This window comes from Porites lutea, chromosome 8 (assembly GCF_958299795.1).
Source record: "Porites lutea chromosome 8, jaPorLute2.1, whole genome shotgun sequence".
Taxonomy (NCBI): domain Eukaryota; kingdom Metazoa; phylum Cnidaria; class Anthozoa; order Scleractinia; family Poritidae; genus Porites; species Porites lutea.
Genome location: NC_133208.1, coordinates 29091394 through 29114707, shown reverse-complemented (window position 1 = coordinate 29114707; position 23314 = coordinate 29091394). Strand labels below are relative to the sequence as shown.

The following is a 23314-nucleotide window of genomic DNA, read 5'->3' as shown; positions in this document are numbered from 1 at the left end:
AATTTCAAAATGAACTCACTTAATAAACAAGTATGTCAGTGACATATGGTCAGCAATAGCTGAGGAGTGATAATTTTTCGGGGACTTGAAGTGTTCAGTCTTCAGGGGCACCCAACGAGAATAAAGTTCAAAGCCACTTAAACATAGCATTGTTGAACGTATTTTAGTATTTAAACGGTAGATATAGGCATATTTTTATTCCCTCAAAAATTTTTCATCTGTTCGGATTTCCTGACTGAAAGTCTAGTGATCCGAAAATTATAGGGATCCAAACTAACCTTTTCGAAAATTTCAGCGAGAAAAAAGGCTCCCGAAAATTCTAGGTGACCTTTATAGGGTAAACATCCGTTAAAAATGGGCAATATACCATTTTTTAGATGTTTGAAAATCCTAGGAGAGGCAGGCAAGCAAATCGTCTTCCGCACAGATATTTTCGAAAATTGACGTTAGGTGTTTCGAGTCTTTCTATCATGGAACCGTCGCTTAATTTAACCAATGTAAAATCATGTTTAACAAGACTCTGCTAGTGAGTTCCTACAGTTAAACAGTTGTCTCTACAGGATCAAGTTTACCGTGGTGTACCTCTCGCACGAGCGTGCAGGCTTTTGAGAAAAAACGATTTAGCTGGTCAGTGGTTACCCGCCCAACTCTAAGGCCGCAATGACATCATGGTCAATAGAAAATCGTAAAGCCTGTACGTACATTGCGGATTTTTTAATCGACTAAGACGTTTCAGCTGAATTTTATGTTACCAACAATTGCCGTAGCAATATAATGCCATTATTTTCTAGCTCTTCACCCTTTGATCAAGATGTTGGTACGTTCAAGTCTACTTCCTTCTCTTCGCTGTTCGATAAACAAAGTGAATGACTTTCGTCCCTTTTTCTTGTTCACAGAGAAAGCGACAAGTGAACTCAACACAACGGAAGACTGGCAACTTATTATGGAAATATGTGATCGTATTCCTCGGACACCATCTGGGTTTGTAGACTAAGTATTGGAAATTTAAATAAGTTGTCGTTCCTCGAATCATGTCGTAAATCGCCTTTATATTTACGCTGAAATTTATCCTCAATATATTCCTCATCAGCTTCTTTATATTGTTGCGAATTGTTAAAGTTGGACTTGAGCTAAGAAATTGTTAACTTCTGAATCTTTAACTTGATATTTCCGTGACACTTCGCCGTAAATTATCCTAAGAGTTGAATTTTGGCACAACTTTGTGCATTGAACTAAAAAGATGACGTAGCTTTAAAGGATTTACCTTCATGCAATGCAGCTTTCAGTTATTTGGACATGTCAGCTGTAATTGATAATCAATCTATTGTTATTGATTTTCTTTTTGTCGACAGAAAGTGATAAATTGGTGTAAGCTTAATATCTTGATCCTTCTGTGTAACAATAATAATTTGTTTTAAGCTTGTTTGTGCATTTTTCTGTAATTTGTGCGTAACTTGCTGACTATACTAACAGTATGACTGTCATGAGTTGACAGTTTCTCATTATCCAAAATAATATTTATTTCTTGTATTTAAGAGTAATGATTAAATATTAGTGCTCTCTCAAAAGTTGACACTGGATTTCACTTTTGATGAATTGTGAGCCCTGAATTCCTAAGCATTCTTTGCTACATAAATGTAGCAAGCCCTCCAAGTTCTAGAAAAAGCATACTCTCCTACTCTTCTCAGATTTTCAGAGTCAAACCAACCACAATGCTTGATCCTTGTGATTGTGATTAACTTATTCTTAATCTATGTTTGGTTGCATCTGATACATACGTGGTTCCAGAATTCTATATTACTATGTCGCAGGTATGGTCAAAATGAAATTCAGATTAAATTGGATTCAACCCAGGTTGATTCTGCCTTTCCTTTGTTTCCTAGCCCTTATTATAAAAATTATGCACATGTCATCTGCTTGCCCCGGAGGTAGACCCCCAGGCCAATCAGGGGAATATATCGGGGAATACAGGGGGATGGATTGGATTCTCTACCCCTGGGTAGGTGAAAAATTGACGCCATTGTTTTAGTTCGAAGGGAAGAGGGTGGGGGAATTGCAAATTTTGTAAAATCGGGAATGGTGACCATGAGGATATCACAAGGATTTATTGCAAAATGGGTTTTATAAAAGGGGAAGCAACTAACTCAGTGAGAGAAATTTTTCAGCAAAGCAAACAAGACCTTGAACCAGGTAGCCTCCCCGCAGACGTCCTTTGGGGTTCGTTTGTCACGCATTCATTTCTCCCCCACGGACGTCTGCTAAACACAGCCGACTTTTACGTTCTGGATTGTTTGAATAAGCCAATAAGCGGTTAGTTATTGTGTCACGATCAGCCAATCACGTGCTGTGATATAAGTGATGTCTTTTGTACTCTCAAGTGAATTATTCATTCGCACCGCTATCTTCTACCTGAGACGACTCAAACGTTTTGAAAAAATCACAGAAACGATGCAATAAAGCTGCAGTCAGCTGTATATTTTTTTCGGAAGTTGTGACTATAAAATAATCTGCTTTTCTTTGAAAGACTTCAGACAACAGTCTCCCACACGAGCGCGGAGTGGTTTTCAGCGCGGTCGAAAACAATAATTACTATTAACTCTGTATATATTCGAAGTATTAAGAAAAGAGAACTTGTAAACGTGTATACGGAAGATATTCAAAGCATTCTTCGAAAACAAAAGCCGTTTCCTTTTTTGCGAAATGTAATTCCACCAAGGTCATGGGTCGCAGACCAAGGACCAGTATGCAAAATTTGGTTATATTTTTTCAAGAGTCCGAGTAAAACAAAAAATTCGAAGTCTACAGCAATGTGCTTCCAACGGCAGAAAAAGGTTTATCTGAAAACTTGTTCTGCAAAAAGGCACGTCCTCCTGTTGCGTTTTATTTATTCACAAGCTTAGTAAACATGACCACGGTGCTGCCGAAGTCCAAACTTCAAGCTAGAACGACAAATTAACCTACCTGTCAACAAACTTTAATCTCGCTCCTTCAAAGAAAGAAAGAATGCTTATATCAATAAATCATTGAACCTTTTATTGTTCATTGTATTTTATTTCTTGACGAAATATTTAATCACGCTCGGGAAAGTCGCCAACCAAGGACCACATACTAACTGTACAAGTCACTCGCTAACATTTCCTCCACCGATCGATCTTCAACCAAGCTTCTGGGCTTCCGTACAGCTGTCCATAAACAACAGAGAAAGTCCCTCTCTCGACAACCCTCATATTCTCTTTGCTAATATCACTGAGCGTTACAGCAGGAATACCAATATTTTCCAGCTTTGTAGATTGATGTTTCAAGATTTACCAGGGAAGAAACAACAACAACAATAATGTCCAGTACTTCCACGCACTGTGTCGCAAACAAGCACCAAAGCTTGATAGATAAAGGATTTGCCAAATCCCGTCGGCAAATTTATGAACTCATCGGGCCTGGCGCACGCTACTGGTGTATACGGCTAAGAATCTCACATCGTTTGGCTCTTATGAACTTATTAAAACTCAGATCGCATCAATATTTGGCAAGAAGTTAAACTTTATAAACAGCTTTTCATTGAATTTTTTTTTTCTGGCTGTAAGACCAAAATAAAATTGAAATATGAAAAGTATGGCTCAAAATGGGACCATTTTTTAACAGCTCGCGTAACATTTACAGTCTAACCACGCATATTGTGGGATTTCTCTGTTTCTGTTAATGGTACTTTGGAAAAATTTCTCCGAAGAGGTCAGTGACTTATGAGTACTAACTGTATTAAAAATTACTGAACATAAAGGCAAAACAACAAAGTTTAGGGCGTTTTCAGAAAGATGTTCTGTCTACATACGATCTCTGTGCAGCGCGAACGTCAATTTAAAAGATTGGTTTTCATTGACTTTCTGTTGTTGTTAAGAGAAGAAATAATAATTTTTGGAATGCTCATAAGTTAAACCTTCCTTATAGACTAACTGTTAAGACTTCTGGAAACCCATTTTTACGCTAAGATCAAATATGTAAGGTTAGACAGCATTTTTTTAACGTGAAAATTCGTAAACCGTGCGTTGGACCGAAAATCGGATTCTAGAGTGTGCTTTGGCATAAAGATTTTGTGCCTAAAATGTGCCTAAGATGTGCATAAAGTGTGCATTTTAGTTTTGAAAAACGTGCCTAAGCCGTGCCTAAGTTGTGCCCAAACTGTGCCTCATCTGTGCACAAGTTGTGCCAAAATATTGAGTCACTCGGAAAATCGTGTCCAGCCTATCGAGCTCCACAGCGAACGAAAAGGGCGCACGGCAATTATGTCAGTTTTGAGGTTTACGAAGTCTAGAAACACGGTTTGACGACCTTTTTATCCCCTAATAAGAAATAACATGACTCAGAATACGGTTAGAGACAGCAGGGAAAGCCCCGACAAACAGGAAAATGAAATCTTAAACAGGTTAGCGTATTTAAAATAAGTGCTCAGCTCAATTACATTGTTGATATGCTAATTTCATTGATGTTAAAAAATTTCCAAGTAGGTTTCTTCTCCCCTTCTTAACGGAGCGTTTAGTTGGAACGAAACATTTGTTTTTTTTTCAGGAGGGCAGATTTGCATTCAAAAAAAGAATTTACTTGTGATATGACTTATAAAATGAGAACGAAAAAATTGATTGCACGCCGATGAGTTTTGAAGCAAAATAAATGGCACGTCTCATCGATTATTATACGATCAAAGCTTAATTTGCTAACAGAGCCAGAAAACAAAAACAAACAAGCAGCTTGAATTATTTTACTGCTAAGTGTAAATCCTACTTTTTTAGTCAGAGAAATATTTTTAAAAAGCAGCCGCATTTTGTATTTAAAAGACAACACGCGTTGGCATGAAGGTTTCAAATTACCACTTTGTACTTTTCATGTTGTTATGCAACTTCAGGCGAATTTTACCACAATCGCAAAAAGTATTTTCTACGACTTTTATTGGCTATTTTTGTGCCTTACTTCTTTAGCTTCGTTTTTGTTATTATGGCTTCGACTTTCTTTCACGATTTCTTTGAGAAACGAAAGAAAGCGAGTCTATAAAATTGCATGGCAATTGAAAAGGTTCAGACCGCATACATCGCGTGTGAATTTCCTCTTTATCCTTGGAGTAAACACGGACTGTCGAAGAATACTTTAATTTTTCAGACTTTCGGCGCGGCTCAAAACTTACACTTCCTATACTTCTAACTGTATCGTGTTTGATCTGAATTATTTTTGTAATTCGTACCAAGTTTGTTCTTTTTTGCAAGTCGGGTTACAAAGATTTTCAAAAAAGTGCCCAGCGTTGAATATTTGTGCCTAAACCGTGCCTAGACCGTGCCCAAACTGTGCCCAAACTGTGCCTAAAATGTGCCTTAGCAATATTTAAAACGTGCCTTAACTGTGCCTAAAGTGTGCCTAATCTGTGCCTTTGCATGTTTTTTTCCCGTGCTTTGGCACAAAAACCGTGCCTTCTCTTGAGCGCGAATCGTGCATAAGGCACGGTGTTACGCTCGTGTACACCAGTAGCGTGCGCCAAGCCATCGGTCTTCGCTATAAAATTTGCAGGATAGCTTCCCTCTGATACTTGTTTAACTCTGTATTAATTACAAATTTCTCACACACTGGATCAAAAGCCTCACTGATCGTGCGAATCTTAAGAAGCGGCTCAGGTTAAGTTTTACAAAAATCGGTAAACAGCCTGTGATTGGTGAACGTCAGTGTTTAGCAGACGTCCGTGGGGGAGAAATGAATGCGTGATAAACGAACCCCAAAGGACGTCTGCGGGGAGGCTATGAACCAGGCTACCCTTTAACGCTTGTTCAAGAATTAATACTTACTTAAGTTAAGTTCACTGACAGCATTGATGCTCTTTGCAACAAAACAAAACAAACAAAATAGATTTTGTGGTTTGTTACTACCTACAATGCCTACAATCAGGGCACACTGAATCTCTAAAAGATTCTCATGAAACACTGGGACATCATTCAACAGCACTGATTGTCTCCTACAGGAAGGGAAAATCTCTCAAGGACATTCTAGTCCGTGCAAAAATTCCTCAAATCCCGTGACAATCACAAAATCAACGAAGCTGTTAAAAGCAAACTAGAACTTGCAACTTGCATACGATCACCTTAACTGACTTCTAAAAATGGCAATCACACATCCATTCATTTATTAAAAAACAACCGGCTCAATATATTTTCAGATCTCTTAAACCTATCACTGATCATTCTTATTATGAACGCAGAAGCTGAGGACTTGTAGACTTTATTAAAAAATTCATACGTAAATGAAATGCAATGAATAACTGTAGTTTTTTCGGCATCATGAGGTAGATTATTTCAGGTCATCTTAAGTAGTCCGTGGAGAAACTATCAGTCTCTCCTATAACCTTGGTCTTCAGGGGTTCTTTCATTGTAGTGATTTTTTTTTCAATAAAGATATAATATTGCCTTTCCAAGCCTAACGCAATTGAGTAAAATTTCATCCCCAAATATCATAAAAATGCCCCCCTGCGTCAAGTGAATCCCAGTTATATGAGGTGGATATCAGGGGGATTTTTCGTGGAGAGGCACTTGACCCAGGGGACTTTGTCTTATTAAATTCCCCCACCCCAGGAGAAATCCTCAACTTTGCTCCGTCCATTTTACAATCCCCCTGGTTGGCCCACGGGTCTAACCCCAGGGCAAGCCAAAGACATGTGCATTAGGACTAATAGACAAAGGAAATTAAGAATGAACCAAGGTTAAAACACTATTAACCCAAACTTCATTTTGATCTTCAATATATTTGTACCCTCCTGTGGATGGTCAGTGGGCATTCTAAGGGGTTAGAAAGGTCCAGAGATGTAAATATCCAGGGGAACGTGGATTGAACATATCTGACTTTTTTCTAGAATGGCTAGCATCAGATTCAGGGGGAGCAAGCGGTGGCGCAGTTGTGAGAGCACTCACCCGCCACCAAGAGTTCATGTCTAATGTGAAAAGTTGAACGTCTGGGATTTTAACTGGGCTACACAGTATGCAAAGAAAGTTGTGTCCGATAGCCTGGGGCTAGAGGATTTTGCTATCGGGCTAGTGATTTTTGTTCTTAACTTGCCCAACGGGCAAGTGAAGTTTTTAGGGGAAATTCAAATTACAGAAGGATTGTAATCAATCCTGCTAATCAGAGAGGGTTTTGGGACTAGTTGAAATGACTTGTGGGTGGGCTAGTACATGCTAGCTACAGCTTGCCCGAATGAGAGGCCATAAAACTGACTTTCTTTGCACCCTGCTACATGTCAGGGTCGGTCAGGGTTTTTGGGTATACGGTATACAGGGGTTTTTTAAATCGGGCATACAGTATATTGCAGCTTAAATACGGGTATTCAGTATATCGCTATCTTTGAATTTCAGGTATAAAGTATACCTGGGTATAATTTTGGGTATATTTGGATGAATTTTGGGTATTTTTGAGTATTTTGGCGAATTTTTTTCGGGTATACTGGTATACCACTACCCCCCTGGCCGACCCTGACATGTAGTTCTTACTCTTTCCTGGAGCAGGCTTATTTTGGTTCTAGCGTCATAAAAATTAAAGGGAGGGTAACCATGATACAGTAGGTTAGTGCATCTTTAACCCTCACACTCATTTTGTATCTTTTTGTGTGTTTAGGCCCAAGGATGCACTGCGGTCAATAATGAAAAGGGTTAACCATAGAGTTCCTCATGTTGCCATTCAGGCGCTTACTGTAAGTCAGACACTAAAATGAAATTTAAACGGAAACCATCAGGAAATTGAGTAATATCAATTTTCAGTGGGCAAAACTCTTGTACCAGATGAAACTGTGTCACATTCTCTTTTACACTTGTCAAGGGCTTTAATAATAACACCAAAGACAATTTCGTATTTGAGCCTAAGAAAATGAATTTCAAATTTCACAGGAATTGAAAAAACACAGGTATTAAAAATGTCATGCATCGGTATTTCCCCAGCTCCCACAAGACAATTTTCTTTGGTCTTTTCACAGATAACTAAATATATCTGTAGCCCTATCTAGAAAACTGTAAAAAAGAATGCAATATGCCATAAGTTATTCTGGTACAGAGTACACATTGTATTTGTCCACTGAAAATTAAGTTTATTCAATTTCTTGGTGGATTTTGTCTCAAACCTTTGTTTTCAAAGATAGAGTGTCAAGAACTTGAAAATAAGCACCCATAATAATCAGCATTCATGTAACTTTTCATTGTTTCATATTCTTTATCTCTTGAAATTGCTGGATAATCACTGAAGCATTCATTGTTTTGTTTTATTTAGCTCTTGTCTGCTTGTGTCAATAACTGTGATAAAGTATTTCACTTGGAAGTTTGCTCCAGAGACTTTGTCAATGAAGCAAAGAGTATCATATCGAGAGTAAGTTAGATATGTGCATTAATATTATTATTTTTTTAATAAACTGAAGAGACGGGTCAATACCAAAAAGAGGAGTTCAGACCTATATTTTTTTAAATCTGCCATGTCCAATCACAAAAAACTTGCAGTGTCGTATTCTGACTTGTGAGGTTAAGATAACTTTGTTCTTACTACTTACACGTGAGTTAATTAATCCTTAAGGGCCCCTTTTTTCAGCCCAAGAGGTTTGTAGGTTCCTAAAATTAAAAATTCTGGTAAGAGCACTGCCATTGTGTAAATGGAATGAAATTATTGTATGATGGTCATACCGTAATCATCAAGATCATTATTGCTCAATGTACTAGAGGGCACATACAACGCCTGTCTTTTCTGCCTAAACCACCCTGTTTTGTACTGTAGCCATTGGCCTTCCTCTTATTTCGTAGTTACTAAAACAAGGAATGACCTACAATGACCTACAATGACCTACAATGATCTACAATGACCTACAATGAGCTACTATGACCGAAAGTGTAATCCCTGTAATGAGCTAAAATGAAGATTTTAGAAAAAGACAAAAAAAAAAAAAGATCAGGGGACATGTGTGCATAAACGTAACGCGTTTAGTCTACTGCATGACAGCCCATTTAACGATGACAGCATCTCTGATTATTACGCTTGGAGATAAATTTACAGTGTAATAATATATGTATGATGATACTGTGACTTTTGTCCAAACCATCCCATGCAACCTTTCGCATTAGTTTTATTTTGTCTTGTCTTTTTTTCAAACAAATTGAACAAAATAATACAGTCACCCCAACAGTCGATCCGGGGGGATCTTCAAGGGACGTAAGGGTAGAGATGAAAAAAGGAGGCCTTCAAATTCTGACCCTATTCAAAAGAAAAATTGTTCATTTTTTTTAAGTACCCTGGCCTGTATAAGACATCATAAGACCCTTTAAATGGCTTTCGGTCCAACAGGATGCTCTGTTTGTAACGCTAAATAGTAAAATCCATATCCTGCTCAGCGGCCCATACCCATCTAGGCCAAATAAGGGAGTGCCTGCATGACTTCCGTCAATACAGGGTATAATAGTGCTATACCAGTAAAAATGCGATTGCAATAATCTATTTTCAAGTTTCTCAAGTTACCTGAGATCAGGCACAATTTTTGTTTTGCCTTTTCAAAATGTGCTTGGCAATTTAATACTATGAGCCTAGTGTCACATCCAAGCGTGACACACGACAAACATCAGTGTCTGTCATTTTGTAGCTCATTGTAGGACTTTAACTTTAACTCATTTAGCTCATAGTAGCTCATTATAGCTCGTAGTAGCTCATCGTAGATCATTGTAGGTCATTGTAGGTTATTCCTTGTTTTAGTAACTACGACACACGTCCCCTGGTCTTTTTTTTTGTCTTTTTCTAAAATCTTCATTTTAGCTCATTACAGGGGTTACACGTTCGGTCATAGTAGCTCATTGTAAGTCATTGTAGACCATTGTAGATCATTGTAGGTCATTGTAGGTCATTGTAGATCATTGTAGGTCATTGTAGGTCATTGTAGGTCATTCCTTGTTTTAGTAACTATGCCTCTTATTTTAGAACCATTCAGGCCTCCGACTTATTGCTGAAGTTGTAATATGTAAAAGGTAAACTTTACCAAGACCTTGATGATTAAGGAATGGCCTGAAAGTCTCCCCTAAGATCCACATAATATTACCTACAATGTACTGTATAATAATTAGTTATAATTTTATAATTTTTCAGGCACATCCCAAAGTAACAGAAAAACTGAAAGGCCTTATAAAAGAATGGTCTGTGAGCTTTAAAGATGATCCCCAGTTAAGGTACGTAATTTATTTCCAATGCTTATTTACAAGGCTTGCTTGTTATTCATCACCCATATTAAACCAGATATATAGTTCATGTTATGTTTCTAAAAATCTATACATGTAAGTAACATAATATTTATTCTCTTTGTCCTGATAATGGCTTATATTTCAGTCTAATACCAGCACTTTATAAGGAACTTAAGGCAGAAGGAGTAGAATTTCCCAGTGACACATCTAAGGTTGGTAGATTTTTTCTGAGCACTCTGTTTTCATTCGGAGCATTTTTTGTTCAGAAAGGGAAAGATCTTTGTAGTGTATTATAATAATACTAAACTTTCATACTATTAGTGACTTTTGAGTTCTTATTTTGAGCTAATCAGTACCAGGGTTCTCAATAGATTTTTAAGTAGGAGGCTCTTCAGCAAAGCCAGAGGTGTCAAAACAAAGCAAAGAAAAGCGACCTAAACACAAAGTAAGCGGCTATAAATCCCAAAGTAAGCGGCGATCAATCGCCGGGTGCCGCCTTCTATTGAGAACCCTGCAGTACACATGATGTTTTTATATCATGACTGGTGGTCATTTGACAATTTCTTACTACAAAATTTGACCTTGATGGACAAAATCTTACCTTCAGTCACGTACAATGTATTTTGTAAGATTTGTCTTGTGATTTGGCCTCCAAAATTCTTCACTCATGACTTAAATCAGTGTTTACATAGTAACTGGTAGTTATGTGGTTTCAGATGAAATTTTTTTCGAGATTATGTTTCTCCTGATCTCTTATCATAAAGGTTTGAGTTCTGCTTGCAAACAAGCAGCAGCAAAACACAAATTGTGCTAATGTCAAAAAGTCTAACGACTATTGTTTAACAGATTCATCATGTTTACAAGGCTTGCGAACTTTTTGTGTCTGTTGTTCATAAACACTAGATAAAAAAAATAATTACTACATCGACTGATCGGTACTCATTGACCAGATTTTGGACAAATCTACATCATTAGTATGGAATATTAGGAGCTGAATTGTAGATGACTCTCTCGTGAAATGTCCCCAGTAGCAAGGAGTTAGGAGAGATGGCTGTATTTGCCAATGGCTATTATTTTGACAGTGAAGATTTGCAGTACTTAAATATTGAAACTATGTCCTGGAACTACATCGTCTGAATAAAATCTGAATTATGCAACTCGGTTGGACTTCTTGGTTGGACTAAATGATGGAGCAGCCCTGCTTTAATACCAAGGTTTTCCTTTTTTGTTAAGGACTCAAGCTCAAGTTTGTCCAGTTCACCTCCTCGATCATCATCAGCAAAGTCAACGTCCAGTGCACGACAAGAAGATGAAGATTTGGCCAAAGGTACTTACACATTGTACTTGTACTTGGATAAAAGATGTTGTTTTTGGTTATTGACTATTGACACTAATATCTTTCCCTTTTTAATGATTCAAAGGTTGCAGTTATCATCAAAGCTATATGATAAAAATTACCGGTAGAGAAATGAGATATGTTGCTCAATAATTTTCAGCTGCAGATTTTGGCATTTGTAACATCCGCTTTGAAATCACTGGCCATCCATGCAATCTGATTGTCTCTCAGCAGTGTGATTTATTCCCAAATTGCACCATTTTTTGCTCTAAGTTGCATCTTTCTCCCTGCCAATGAAGAAGGAACACTAAAACAGCACAACCAAACAGATTTCAAATCTTGTTTAAAGTAACAAATCAAATTTCAGGTTAAGTGGATGTAATAAAGTGGTAATTGAACTTTGTGTTGTGCAATGTTCGTCTGAAATCATACTTGTTGGTGTAGATGTCATGTTACAAGTCAAAATTGAATTCAGGTTAATTTTTTTTAACCTACATGTAGGTTGATTCTCCTCTTCTGTCTCCTAGCTCTAATAATATTATTCTTGAACAAGGGCTAGAACACAAAGAAAATTGAGAATCAACCCAGGCTAAAAATTTTTAATCTGAATATAATGTAACATAGATATTAATCATAAAATTAATATACATTGTAATTACACCAACAGCACTACCCTCTGTGTCCTCTCCACTACCACTGCGCTGTATTGGAGTGAATGTGAAATTTACACTCCTTTCCCTGTCATTTTGCTCTTCACCTAAAACAGAGATTTGTGCCCCTATGTTAGCATTGCTGGCTCCGCAAAAAGCCAAGTCAGTGTTGGATAGTGTACTTACAACTTGTATTACTGTATAAATAATTTAAGTTAAAAAATTAAGCATCTGTCTACAGGGAAAGAGTGATTGTAAATAATTTTGAGAATTATATGTTGAGTTAAGTTTTTGGATTTTTTGTAGCAATCGAGTTATCTCTCCAAGAGGCTGAAGCTAGCAAGGTAAGACACAAGTTTGAACTTTTATTTTATACTGTGATAATCATGAAACTTTAAAAAGTTATTTTGATATCTACACTGTACAATGTACTTTAGAGTGAGTATTTAGATCCAGGTGAAATTACAGTGCAACTAAAGAGAGCTAAATCACCTCCTGAAAAAATGAATGGAATTAAAACGAAATAAAACTTTACGTTTTAAATTTATGACATTTGAATTTATGTCAAAGCTTTCAATGCACCCTTGATTACTAAGAAAATAAGTTATACAGTTTATTAAATGAATATGCCAGTGATTAAAATCTTTCTTTGTTGTGCAAGAAAAATATTCCTGCGCCTTGAGAACATCACCTTGATGTGCACAAAAACCATAAATGCTTTGCACAGTAGAAGTGTTTTTAATAATATCTTTTTTGTCTGGTTTATTTATCAGCCAAAGGTTTCCAGTCTTTATCCCAGTTTCAGTACTCCTTTACCTGCACCTACAAGAAAGGTAGGTATCCTGTACTCTTACGGTACTCCCAACCTGTCTTGCTTGAATTGGTTGAGTTGCAATTTACTGGCAAATGTCTAAGCATCAGATTTCAGGATAACCCCAGTCAGGTTTCTAACAAATAAGAACTGTCAAATTGTTTCTTCAGTGATTGCATGCAGGCTCTGAGAAGCATTCCTCAAAACCAATATTATGAAACTTTTATTTTTACGTACAAATTCTCCATTGTTAGGAGAATATTGATATTGATTACTATGAGGGATTAAAGGGTAAAGAAAACTTCACATTAAGCATACACCATGAATTACTTGTGCATCAGGTTGAGTTAGCACCAAACGTTTCTTTTTGTATATTCTGTTAACAAAAGTGCATTATCTAAGTAGACACTTCATTAATTTTGATGCACACTGTAAACATGAATGACATTTTTTAGGTTGAGGTGAAGAAAGTCAGAGCCCTGTATGACTTTGAGGCAGTGGAAGACAATGAACTCACCTTTAAGTCTGGAGAGATCATTTCTGTTCTTGATGACAGGTTGGTAGGTCATAAAACTTGCTAAGCTCCAATGGTACTGATACAGCACAGTGTAAGCATGGTGAACTGACCTGGCATTTACTCTATTCTGCACAAGAAAATGAAAGCTTTTTATGGAAACCATGTTGGCAGCAAATTCAGTTTTTATTGTTGTTGGTTTCAAGTGTAATCAACTTTAATTTGCATGTTGAAAGTACAGCACCATAGTGCATTGTTTGAAGCAATATCATCTACTAATCTTGGGTAACCTGTACATCCGAGTGTCATTGGGTGTCCTGTATACTGTGAAGTCATCTGCTGTCATTTCTATTGTCATAAATGTTTAATGTTAGAAATATGGTACATCTATAAGAGTTCATGTTTGACCAGAAGGTTTTTTAGCCTGTGAGCAAGCTCCGTGGGGGGGTTCTGGGGGTATCCACACCCACCCCATGTCCATCCCTGGCCCCAAGTGCCCCCAAGAGAGCTTGCTCAAAGGCTATAAGGTCTGCAACAGGCCACATTGCTCATTGTATTCTTTCTCTACAGTGTTGCAAACTGTGAGCCAGCTCCCTGGGGAGCTCTGGGGGTATCCCAGGCCATTCCCTGTCCATCCCTGGCCCCAAGGGCCCCCAAGAGAGTTTGCTCAAAGCCTACAAGCTTTGCAACAGGCCACATTGCTCATTGTATTCTTTCTCTACAGTGATGCGAACTGGTGGAAAGGAGAAAACAGTCAAGGCATCGGTCTCTTTCCTTCAAATTTTGTGACATCTGATTTGTCTGAGCCTGAAAGCCGTATGTATCCTATACGGTTGCAATCTACATTGTAGCGTTTTGTATTTTTTTTTCCTTTGCACTTTGGTGTTCTTATAGAAACCTGTATGTTACATTGCCCAGGAGGGAAAGTTTGCATGGAAAATTCGTGATGCACTAGTTGGATGCAAACAATGATGCAATAAAGGAAAGGCACATGACAAAATTTGACATATTGTTGTCTTTTACTCCGCTTGTCAAACTTCCTTCAGCTTCGCTTAAACTAGACTGCAAAAGAGTCCGTATTTTTGCGTATTCAAGTACGTGCGGGCAGTCAAACAAACCGTTTTCTTTACTGATTTTGAGAAAAAAACCGACTGTTTTGTAGTCTACGCTTAAACAAATTACTTGCGGATCTCACTCAGGTGTGTGATAAGAAAGATCATATTTATGTCTTTAACGTTGCATTGCTCCATATTTCAGCACCCAAGGTTGAAAAGAAGAAGGTTCGGTGGGCAGATGAGCCGAGGCAACAATCAGCCACTGAAGGTACTTTGGTGATGCTAACGAATTCACCTTTTCCTTTCTTCTCTACCTACAAGAGAACTGCCCCCAGAGCAATTGACCCTTAATGGGTCTATGCCCGCAATAACCACCCAAACAATATTGTAGTGAGTGCTCCCTGATGAAATTCGTTTGATATCTATTTCACAACTCTTCGGAAGCATTTTGTATATGGGTAAAGGTGCTAAGTGATGACTTCTGCGCAGATTGACCTAGAACAGTAACGTCCTCCTGACGTAGCATCTTTAAACATATCTTTGCACACCCTGGACACCCAGAAACTCCCAATGACGTTTTGCGTAGTAGGGCAGAAAAGGAAATATTAAAAAAAATACGTGCCCATCAACCAATCTCATTACGTCGAGGAGTGATTCAAAGACTTAGCAGCAGAAGTGGGGCTGTGTGTCTGCGCCAGATTGATTGAGTTTTATTTGTCGCCTGCACTAGCGACATAGATCTTTAGCCGCATATATTTTAGTTAATCACTTTGTAAGTCATTGATCCTCGGAGACCCAGGGGTAGCTAGTCGGGACAATAGAATGTTCGTGGTGAAAGTCACGAACATTCTATCTTCCTGACTAGCTACACTTGGGGCTCCCAGGATGGAAGTTATTACGATTGCCTGTGTTTATATTTTTTCCTGTGTATTTGTTTTAGGCTCTGCAACACCTGTGAAAACAGAAATTAGCGAGGTACGTCGAGTTTTGTTAGGAGCAAAGATCACATGCGTAAGAAGTGTTGCTCGGTCGTTTCGACGTTTGGATACAGGTTTATTCAGTTGACGTGTAAATAGTTCCACGTACTTGCCTTAAAGAACGAAGAGTATTCCCCCAGATGTTTTTCTTGTTATTGCGAACTGTACTTGAAGTGAGCGAATTTTTTCTTCAATTTCTATTTCACTATTTAAGTTCGTGTCGAAACGACTTGTATCCATGCTTAGAATCATAAGTTTATTTCGTATCCTGTAGATGGGATGTCCACTTGTCTATATTTCAGGGTATAAAAGAATTTAAGGAAGCAATAATTTAGATGTCGTAGTTATTAACATTTTCTGTATTTCAAACTCTTTTTTGCAAGTTTATTCTTTAAGAATGCCAGCCTCATACCAACGGAGATTTTGTTTATATCTAGGAAAAAATAAACTTGTGTACAAACATGCTGAAAGGCGCCAACATCGAAGGCGAGGATGATGAGGAAGAAAGAATTCAAGATATGGAGGGTTTGTTGTGGTGTTTTCTTTTCTTTTTTTATTGTATGTTGTTATCTCTTGCTGCTCAATCTAGGGCCCTGTGCTTGAGAGTCCCGGTAATTTTTCGGTCCGAAATCAAATAGACTGTATTCAAATTCAAATCTAAATCTAAAGAATGAGAGTATGGCTCCTAGCTAACAAACTGGTCCAGTTTGTTTTGTTAACTGATAGTTTTATCATTTTTATCTGCAAAACTAGTGCAATCTCTGCCTTGAATGAAATAACAACAGCTTTTTGGGCCCCTTAGTTAACGTGACTTTCGAGAAAGGGATCCCTGGTCCGGAATTTCTTCGTACTTTCTTAACTGCAGATAAAATTATTCAATGTGACCATTCCTATGAAAGCCACTATGCTGTACTTTCCTGTGGTACTGTTTATGCTCTACAAGGTGGCTCTGTGGAAGAAATTTTTATCTGCAAGCATTTATGTGAAAGCTACTGTGTACTACTCACCTACTGTGATCTTTAGTTTATTTTAAAGTTGTGAAAATTAGAAATTATGAAACTAATGGTAATTATTATTTTATAGATGAATGTTACAGAATGGAGCCACTCATTAAGGACAAGATTGAGGAAAGCGAGAGGTACAGCAGCTGTAGTCAAATGCATTTTTAATGTTTTTAAAATGCACAGTAGTGTTTTGTCAGTTTCGTCACTGACTACTTTTGTAGGTTGAATGCATGAACGTTCTCGCAACTCTCGAGAGTAATCACTTCGTCAATTGTTGAGAATAGTTTATCCTAATTGAAATTCTAAAGATTACAGTTTGAGCTCAGGAATATTTGGTCACTAAACAGCAGCCCTTGACCCCCCTTGTGAAGACTTAATTTGTGCTCTCACAAGCACAGGATTCGCAGCAACCGTGGATTGCTAAGCGTCCATCTGTGTGATTCAGTTTTTAACAAAGATGAGGACCGCGGACGTTGGACATGAATGTCTTAGATTTCCTCCTGTGAAATGATATTTATATCTTCCATTCCGTAGAAAACACCAGGAATTAACATCAATGAACGAGCAGTACCTGCAAGCACTCAGTTTATATCAAAGGTTGGTTAAATTTCCTACTCTACATTAAGAGGAACTCAATCAAATTTAACTGCATTCAGGGTGTCGCCTATATACGTACCATGCAGCATATTTGAATCCGTCATGCAAGTAGTGAAAGTTTGTCACAGAACAGATTTGTATGACCCGCGAATCATAGCGATTACTGGGCTAAAAATGACTTCAGTGTTTGGCTGTGTCGTTGTTTGCTAAGAAGAGTTGTTACCTCTAGAAACGTATCGCCGGTTTGACTACAGTTCTAACGTAGTCCTTTGTCCAAAAACAAGAGATGCAAATAATGCAATGAACCAATCAGAAAATATACAGGCAAATACATGTATCGGACGCCAGGTGTGTGGTGTGCAATTGAGCCATGATTGGCCAGTAGATGCTACTTCTGATTAGTTGTGACAGTGGTGTGAGACTTCGAAGGCCAATCACATCTAAGTAATGCGAAAAGTCGCTCGTCTCGCGACTTCATTAGGGAGCGACGGCGACGGCTACGAAAACGTCACTTAAAAATTGAAGTCGCGCTGCTTGAAACTTTATCGCGCTTATTCCATCTCGTTCAATTCGTCAAATGTTGGCACTTTTTCTTGGAGTTGAATTCTAAAAGACTGAATCGAAGTTTAGGAAAAGAAAAAGAAAGTCGTTGTCTTGTGTTCACGTTCTCCACAAAACGTGAAATTAAGCATTTTCACGTCGTAGTGCAGTGACGGCAAAGAAATATACAAAAAAGCGTGATGCACGTGCAAAGTTGTTGTTTTGCCAATCTAAACCAATTGCTTTTTTGCCGTTCTCTTTGACGTCGCCGTCGTCGTTGCTTAAGCTCACTATTGCTAGCTTTCGCCCGCTTCGCGAGCGTCTCTCGCGCCTTCGGCACTCACGCAGTCGACTTGTGGCAAGTCTATGAACTAAGGCGTTTACCATCTCTTAAGAACTATCTTCCGGCGGATAGGAGACGTTTTTGCCTAACATCGTTGGTTTTTGTGTTCTTTGCAGGTTAATGAAAGAACCGCTACCAGTTCCCACGCTTCCTTACGCAGCTAATCCCCAGGGCTCTATGGGAATGTACCAGATACCAGCTTCAACAATGCAGCAATATCCTCAAGTAAGAATCCTAAAAGCGTTCGTGAATTTATTCTTGTTTTTTTTTATTCACCTTTGGTGGTTTGCTAGCCCTATAGCTTACTGTTTAAAGCCAAACTTCTAGTTATTTATAGTAAACCGAGTGTAATCTTTCCGCTCTGTGCAACAGAGATTGTGCAGTCTAGAAAATGTCTGTGATGTGACTCTTTAACAGACAACTTCAAAGTATTCCTATACAATGGAACCTCTCTTTTGGGACACCTCTATGCAAGGGACGCCTCCATTCAGGGGACACAAAATTAGGTCCCGGAAAAATGTTCCCATAATTTTTGTATCTGGTACTTATTGAAGGGACAGCTCTATTCAAAGGAAAGGGACACTTTTTCTGGGTCCCAAAACCTAGGTGTAATCTCCATTCAGGGGACACCTTAGCACTCAAATCCTGACTGACCACAAAGAGGGTGTGAGTCATTATGCGATTTTAGCCAGCAAACGCGTTAAACACGATTGTAAGCATTTTCTTTTCCCATCCGTAAAAGGAGGTTCCATTGTAAAAATTTCAGAAAATTTCACTAAGACCAGAATGAACTGTCGAACATAAAGTATACCGTGCAGAAAATTTTCCAGAATCAATCTGCATGGGAGTGATAGAATTTTAGTGACTAAAACTCTATCACTCCCATGCAGATTAAAATTTAGTGGTATTTGATTTGAGCCTCTTGGGTTCAACCATAATTAAGTTTGGTGTTGTGGGATTGCATACATTGATTTGTTTGATTAGTAAATAACCTCACTGCTCCCTCGCTCTAGTCTCGATTTTTTTTCATTTTCTTTCGTTATTTATGGTCCCAGGTCCCTCAAATGTATGTCCCGCCTCCGGCAGGCTATCCCCAGGTCTCCCCTCCTGCCTCTCTGCAGTACGTGAGTGATCCTAGTGCGACTGCTGTGGTAAGTGAATAAAGTAAAGGACCTAAACAGTTATGAGGTACCAGTAACATTAGCCTGAGAAAACAGCTACACTTCGCGACGTCTGTTCTAGTTTTCCCAGGATATGACATCTGAAAATGGAGCGCAGGAATCCCTTACTGACGTCGCCTCACTACCCAGATCTGGGAAGTGCTTCTGATTGTTAAAGCAAATTTCCCGCGCGGCACGACCAATCAGAAGCACCACCCAGATCTGGTAGGAACGCCTTCTGCGCTTGGTTCTGAGACGTCATTTCGCGGGAAACCATTGTTGGCGCCGCGAAATGTCGGCTGTTTTCTCTTGCTAGAGTAATTTTCGGTTCGTTGTTAACACTCGTTGTGACATCCTGGCCATTCTCGGGTACAAAAGTATTAGGATGTGCTTGGGTAAGGGTACGTTAATGGTTATCACAAGTCAGAATTTACCAAGAAAAGTGTCAGAGATTGTAATAATATACAATAGTATGAGGATAGAGCAGTTTTCATTTGAGTGTCGAAAAGTAATTGGTTTTGCACTTTCTACACGATGCGATTGGCTTAAAAGATTCGCGCCACCTTTTCATCCAATCAGAAGTAAAACCAAAGCCAATTGTGACGCGCTCGCATGCATTTTCCCGCGCTTTGCGTCAGCCACATGTAATTACTTCGAGTTTTGATTGGTTCAATGTATTGTCTGTGTCCTATGTGATTGGCCAGAGTAATTACTTTGGTTTTGGTTTTACGACACTCAAACGAAAACCACTCTAGTGTACAGAATTTACCATTCTTGGTTTTGCAACCACGTGGTAAGGCAGCCATTTTGGGCGTCAATACAACAGAATTTTTTCTTGACGAAGGATTTACATGAAACTGGAGTTTAGTTCCCAGAGGAAAGAAATGCTTTTATTCTTGACCACCCACATGGCCGCCGTGACGTCACGTGCGAACCAGCAATATGGCGTCCTTACGTGTCGGTTCCGTCTTCGCATACATTAGTATACGGGACTCATTACAACCTGTTATATTTGTTATTTTATACAATGCAAATCTGCGAGTGTATTACACGGCTTCAATCTCCTTTACATTAGGTTGAGGTGTTAATAGACCATTTCCGAGCTTCTCCAAGCGTCTGGTTCAATGTAAGACTAAGCGCGAATCCGTTGATATGAAAAGGATTTCTTATTCTCATGCAAATAAAACTCGTTTTCACAGGAATAGTTTGGACTTAGCCTCGTTTTGCAAGTGAGGGTTGTTAGAATTCTCATAGCCTGTGCCCCCTACCCCGTCTCGACGCCTCCTACGTTGGCTAGATCTCTGACCGTATTCCTTGGGCTTTGGATTGATCGCAACCATAGTTTGATACTTTATCTGACACTGCTTCAGTTTGCGTATATTTGTGCAATTTTCTTTTAGGGTGCTGCATACTCCAATCAAGGTCCTGTGCAGCCCTACGGAAGTCATGTGCCAAGTCACGTGACATCCGTGCCTTACCAGCCCTCTCAACTCAGCCAAGGACATGGTCCGTCCCAGGCCCCTCTGCAACCACCGACCAACTCGCACCAAGGGTTCGCAAATCAACAGCAAGTACTACCTCAGATACCCTACCAACAGATTTCTTACCAACAGGGGGTCCCTGGGGCACCGCCCGAGTACCCATCCCAAAGTGCACCGCAAGATTATTCATCGCAGTACTTCACACAGGCAAGCATGGCAGGCTACCCGAATTTTCCCGCTCAACCTCAAATGGTTTATTCGCAGCAACCGTTGCTCTGATAGGCTCAGTATTGTCTTCTCTCTCTACTTGATTAGTTTGATTAATTTGCTGCTTCAAAACCATAGACGGCAACTAGTTTCGTCTTTATTTTGTCCTGATGAGGAAAAAGAAACAAATGGAACACAATTGTCACGGTCAACGAACTACGATCTTAATGAAATATTTTCTGATAAAAGTTTCTGCTGGAAAAGTCCCCTACAATTTCTCTTTTAAGAAAATACGTGGGCATCGAAGGAATCTGAATTAAAAGAGATCTAATGACCTGAAGAATTACACTGGATTAAGAAATTCAATACACTTGAAAGCAACAACAAACCGGGTTTAAGACGATCAGGGGACAAATAAATCTTCCTCACCACAGATAGCATGAAAGCATTATTTACAGCTGGAGTTGTTGGCAATAGCGTGTTACAAACAGATCAGGTGTCTGCCCACTTAATTATGTTCAACGGTGTGCGTCAAATGAACTTGCCGGCCTCGGTAGTTCAATAGCTTCAAAACGCTATCGATAAACAAGAGAATTATCCAAATGTGAAATTCACTGGAGAGAGAGGTTCCTGCAGTATTTCACGCACCTGGACTTGGCTGAATAGAGGTTATAAGAAGTTTTGGACTCGACAAGATGAGCTACCAATTTTACCTGTTATACTGGCTTGATAAAGTATGCCATTTTAACCTGTGGCGTCGATCAAATTCTCTTCAACCTTATTTGGCTGTTGTTGTTTTTGTTTCTTTTAAAAGTTCCGTTTGTTTAATGTTAACTACAGTTGTAGCCTGCGAACAAGCTGTATGGAAGGGAGGGGATGCATGGCAATGTTCTGCCCTACCCTTTCGCTCTGAAAGCGTACTTGCAGGCTACGACTCGTTTCTCATAGGCAATAGAAGTGGTCCCACTGACTGGCGTAATTATTGCTATTTGTACAAATTAGTTTTCATACATTTTGTCTGTCAAAGGAAATAATACATCATTAAAGAAGTAACTTAGAGCTATTTTGTTTACAATGTTACGTATTTTAGTTGGCCCTTCCACGGTTTTTCTAAATTTTTACTTGTAGCGGTTATCGAAAATAGATCGACGCCGATGAAACAAGCGCCCTAAAACCGGTATAGCTTTGTCAAGCTTTAAGGCATTTTTTGACAACTACCGAAGATAAGGCTCCGTAAATTCACGAAGTTGTACAGACGTTTGAATGGCGTCTTTTTGGGGCTAAATCTTCGACGAGTTAACTACTTTTAAGGAGCCCTTTAAAGGCAGTGTTGATGCCGTGAAAAGGTCTATTTTTGGCAAAGAAGCTAATTTTCAGTACGTGTATTAATCCTGAAGTGTATCGCCGAAATGAAGACAACAAAACAATTCGTTGCTTGTGTAGCTGATTTTTTTTTTTCAATATTATTCATCAAAAGGATTTGTACAAACTGGAGAAAGAAACTAGTTCAGGATTATCCTTTAACAAGGCAGGAAAATCATGACTTAATATGTATAATTTTATTAGCAGTCGAGTGTAAAATATTAAATAAATAAATGACTGGTTATCGTTCAGAGCTTGCCGCTCTTTTATCTTTGTGTTTTTCCGCGCACAGAGGGCGGAGGGTATTGAGGAGGAACAGCCTAGTCTCTAGGAGTTATATTCTTCCTCGTTGTCCTCGCGAAGTCTGGGAAAGGGCGGGCTTGAGTCTCTCTGTGACGTCACAGCTCACGGAGTCTTGACCTCGGTGGTAGTGGTGATGATGTCATTTGCCCTTGCAAAATCTGCGGGGATCCCAATACGTCCCAAGAATGGTGGTTGTGACATACAAACTTTCCAATCTGATATGTATCTAACGCAGTTGCATAGCAGACCTAGCGAGAAATTATGGAAGACGCGAATCCTTTGTTCTGATTGGTCACCCATGGCAAGGTTGCAAGACGTGCCTCTCTTGGTCGCTTTGTTCCCTCGACAAGAGAATTTCTTTTGACCTTAACATAAATCCTTTGTTGGCCTAACCTGTTCCAGGTTCCGAGATAGTCGGGTCCGCTCAATGAGAAAGCGCGAACGCGAAAAAAATAAAACGGGACGAAACTAGGGAGAGAAAGGGCGGCCTTTTTGCTTTTTCCCGCCCCGCCGACTTTTCGCTTGCCTTTCACTTCCGCTTCTTTCCCACTATCCGAGAGCCTGGAACAGTCTATTATTGGCCAAGCATGTTCGATCTAGATGACTGCATGGTTACTGGCCTCCTCTTCCTTTCGTCTCCGTACTTAAAAAGAAAGCACAAAAAAAAAACAATAGGGAGCTAAAGCAAAGGCGTTTTTAAGCGATGCACGTCAACCGGAAGTGAGGCTTTTTCCTTTATAATATGACTTGACGC

General features: G+C 39.0%; 1 protein-coding gene across 2 annotated transcripts; it reads left to right on the top strand.

Annotated features, from left to right (window-relative positions):
• Positions 1–674: 674 nt before the first annotated feature.
• LOC140946255 (signal transducing adapter molecule 1-like) lies at positions 675–22508 on the top strand. 2 transcript variants are annotated; one of them, XM_073395348.1, is made up of 19 exons: positions 675–817; positions 897–981; positions 7636–7711; positions 8281–8376; positions 10129–10208; positions 10366–10432; positions 11454–11547; positions 12513–12550; positions 12980–13039; positions 13473–13573; positions 14256–14347; positions 14789–14854; positions 15527–15561; positions 16001–16088; positions 16647–16701; positions 17102–17164; positions 18164–18272; positions 19103–19198; positions 20608–22508. In XM_073395348.1, the coding sequence occupies exons 1-19, from the start codon at positions 775–777 to the stop codon at positions 20965–20967; spliced, it is 1704 nt and encodes a 567-aa protein (XP_073251449.1). In that variant the 5' UTR covers positions 675–774; the 3' UTR covers positions 20968–22508. The 2 variants fall into 2 exon arrangements, with proteins under 2 accessions (XP_073251449.1, XP_073251450.1); XM_073395349.1 differs by lacking the exon at positions 19103–19198.
• The last annotated feature ends 806 nt before the right edge of the window (positions 22509–23314 follow it).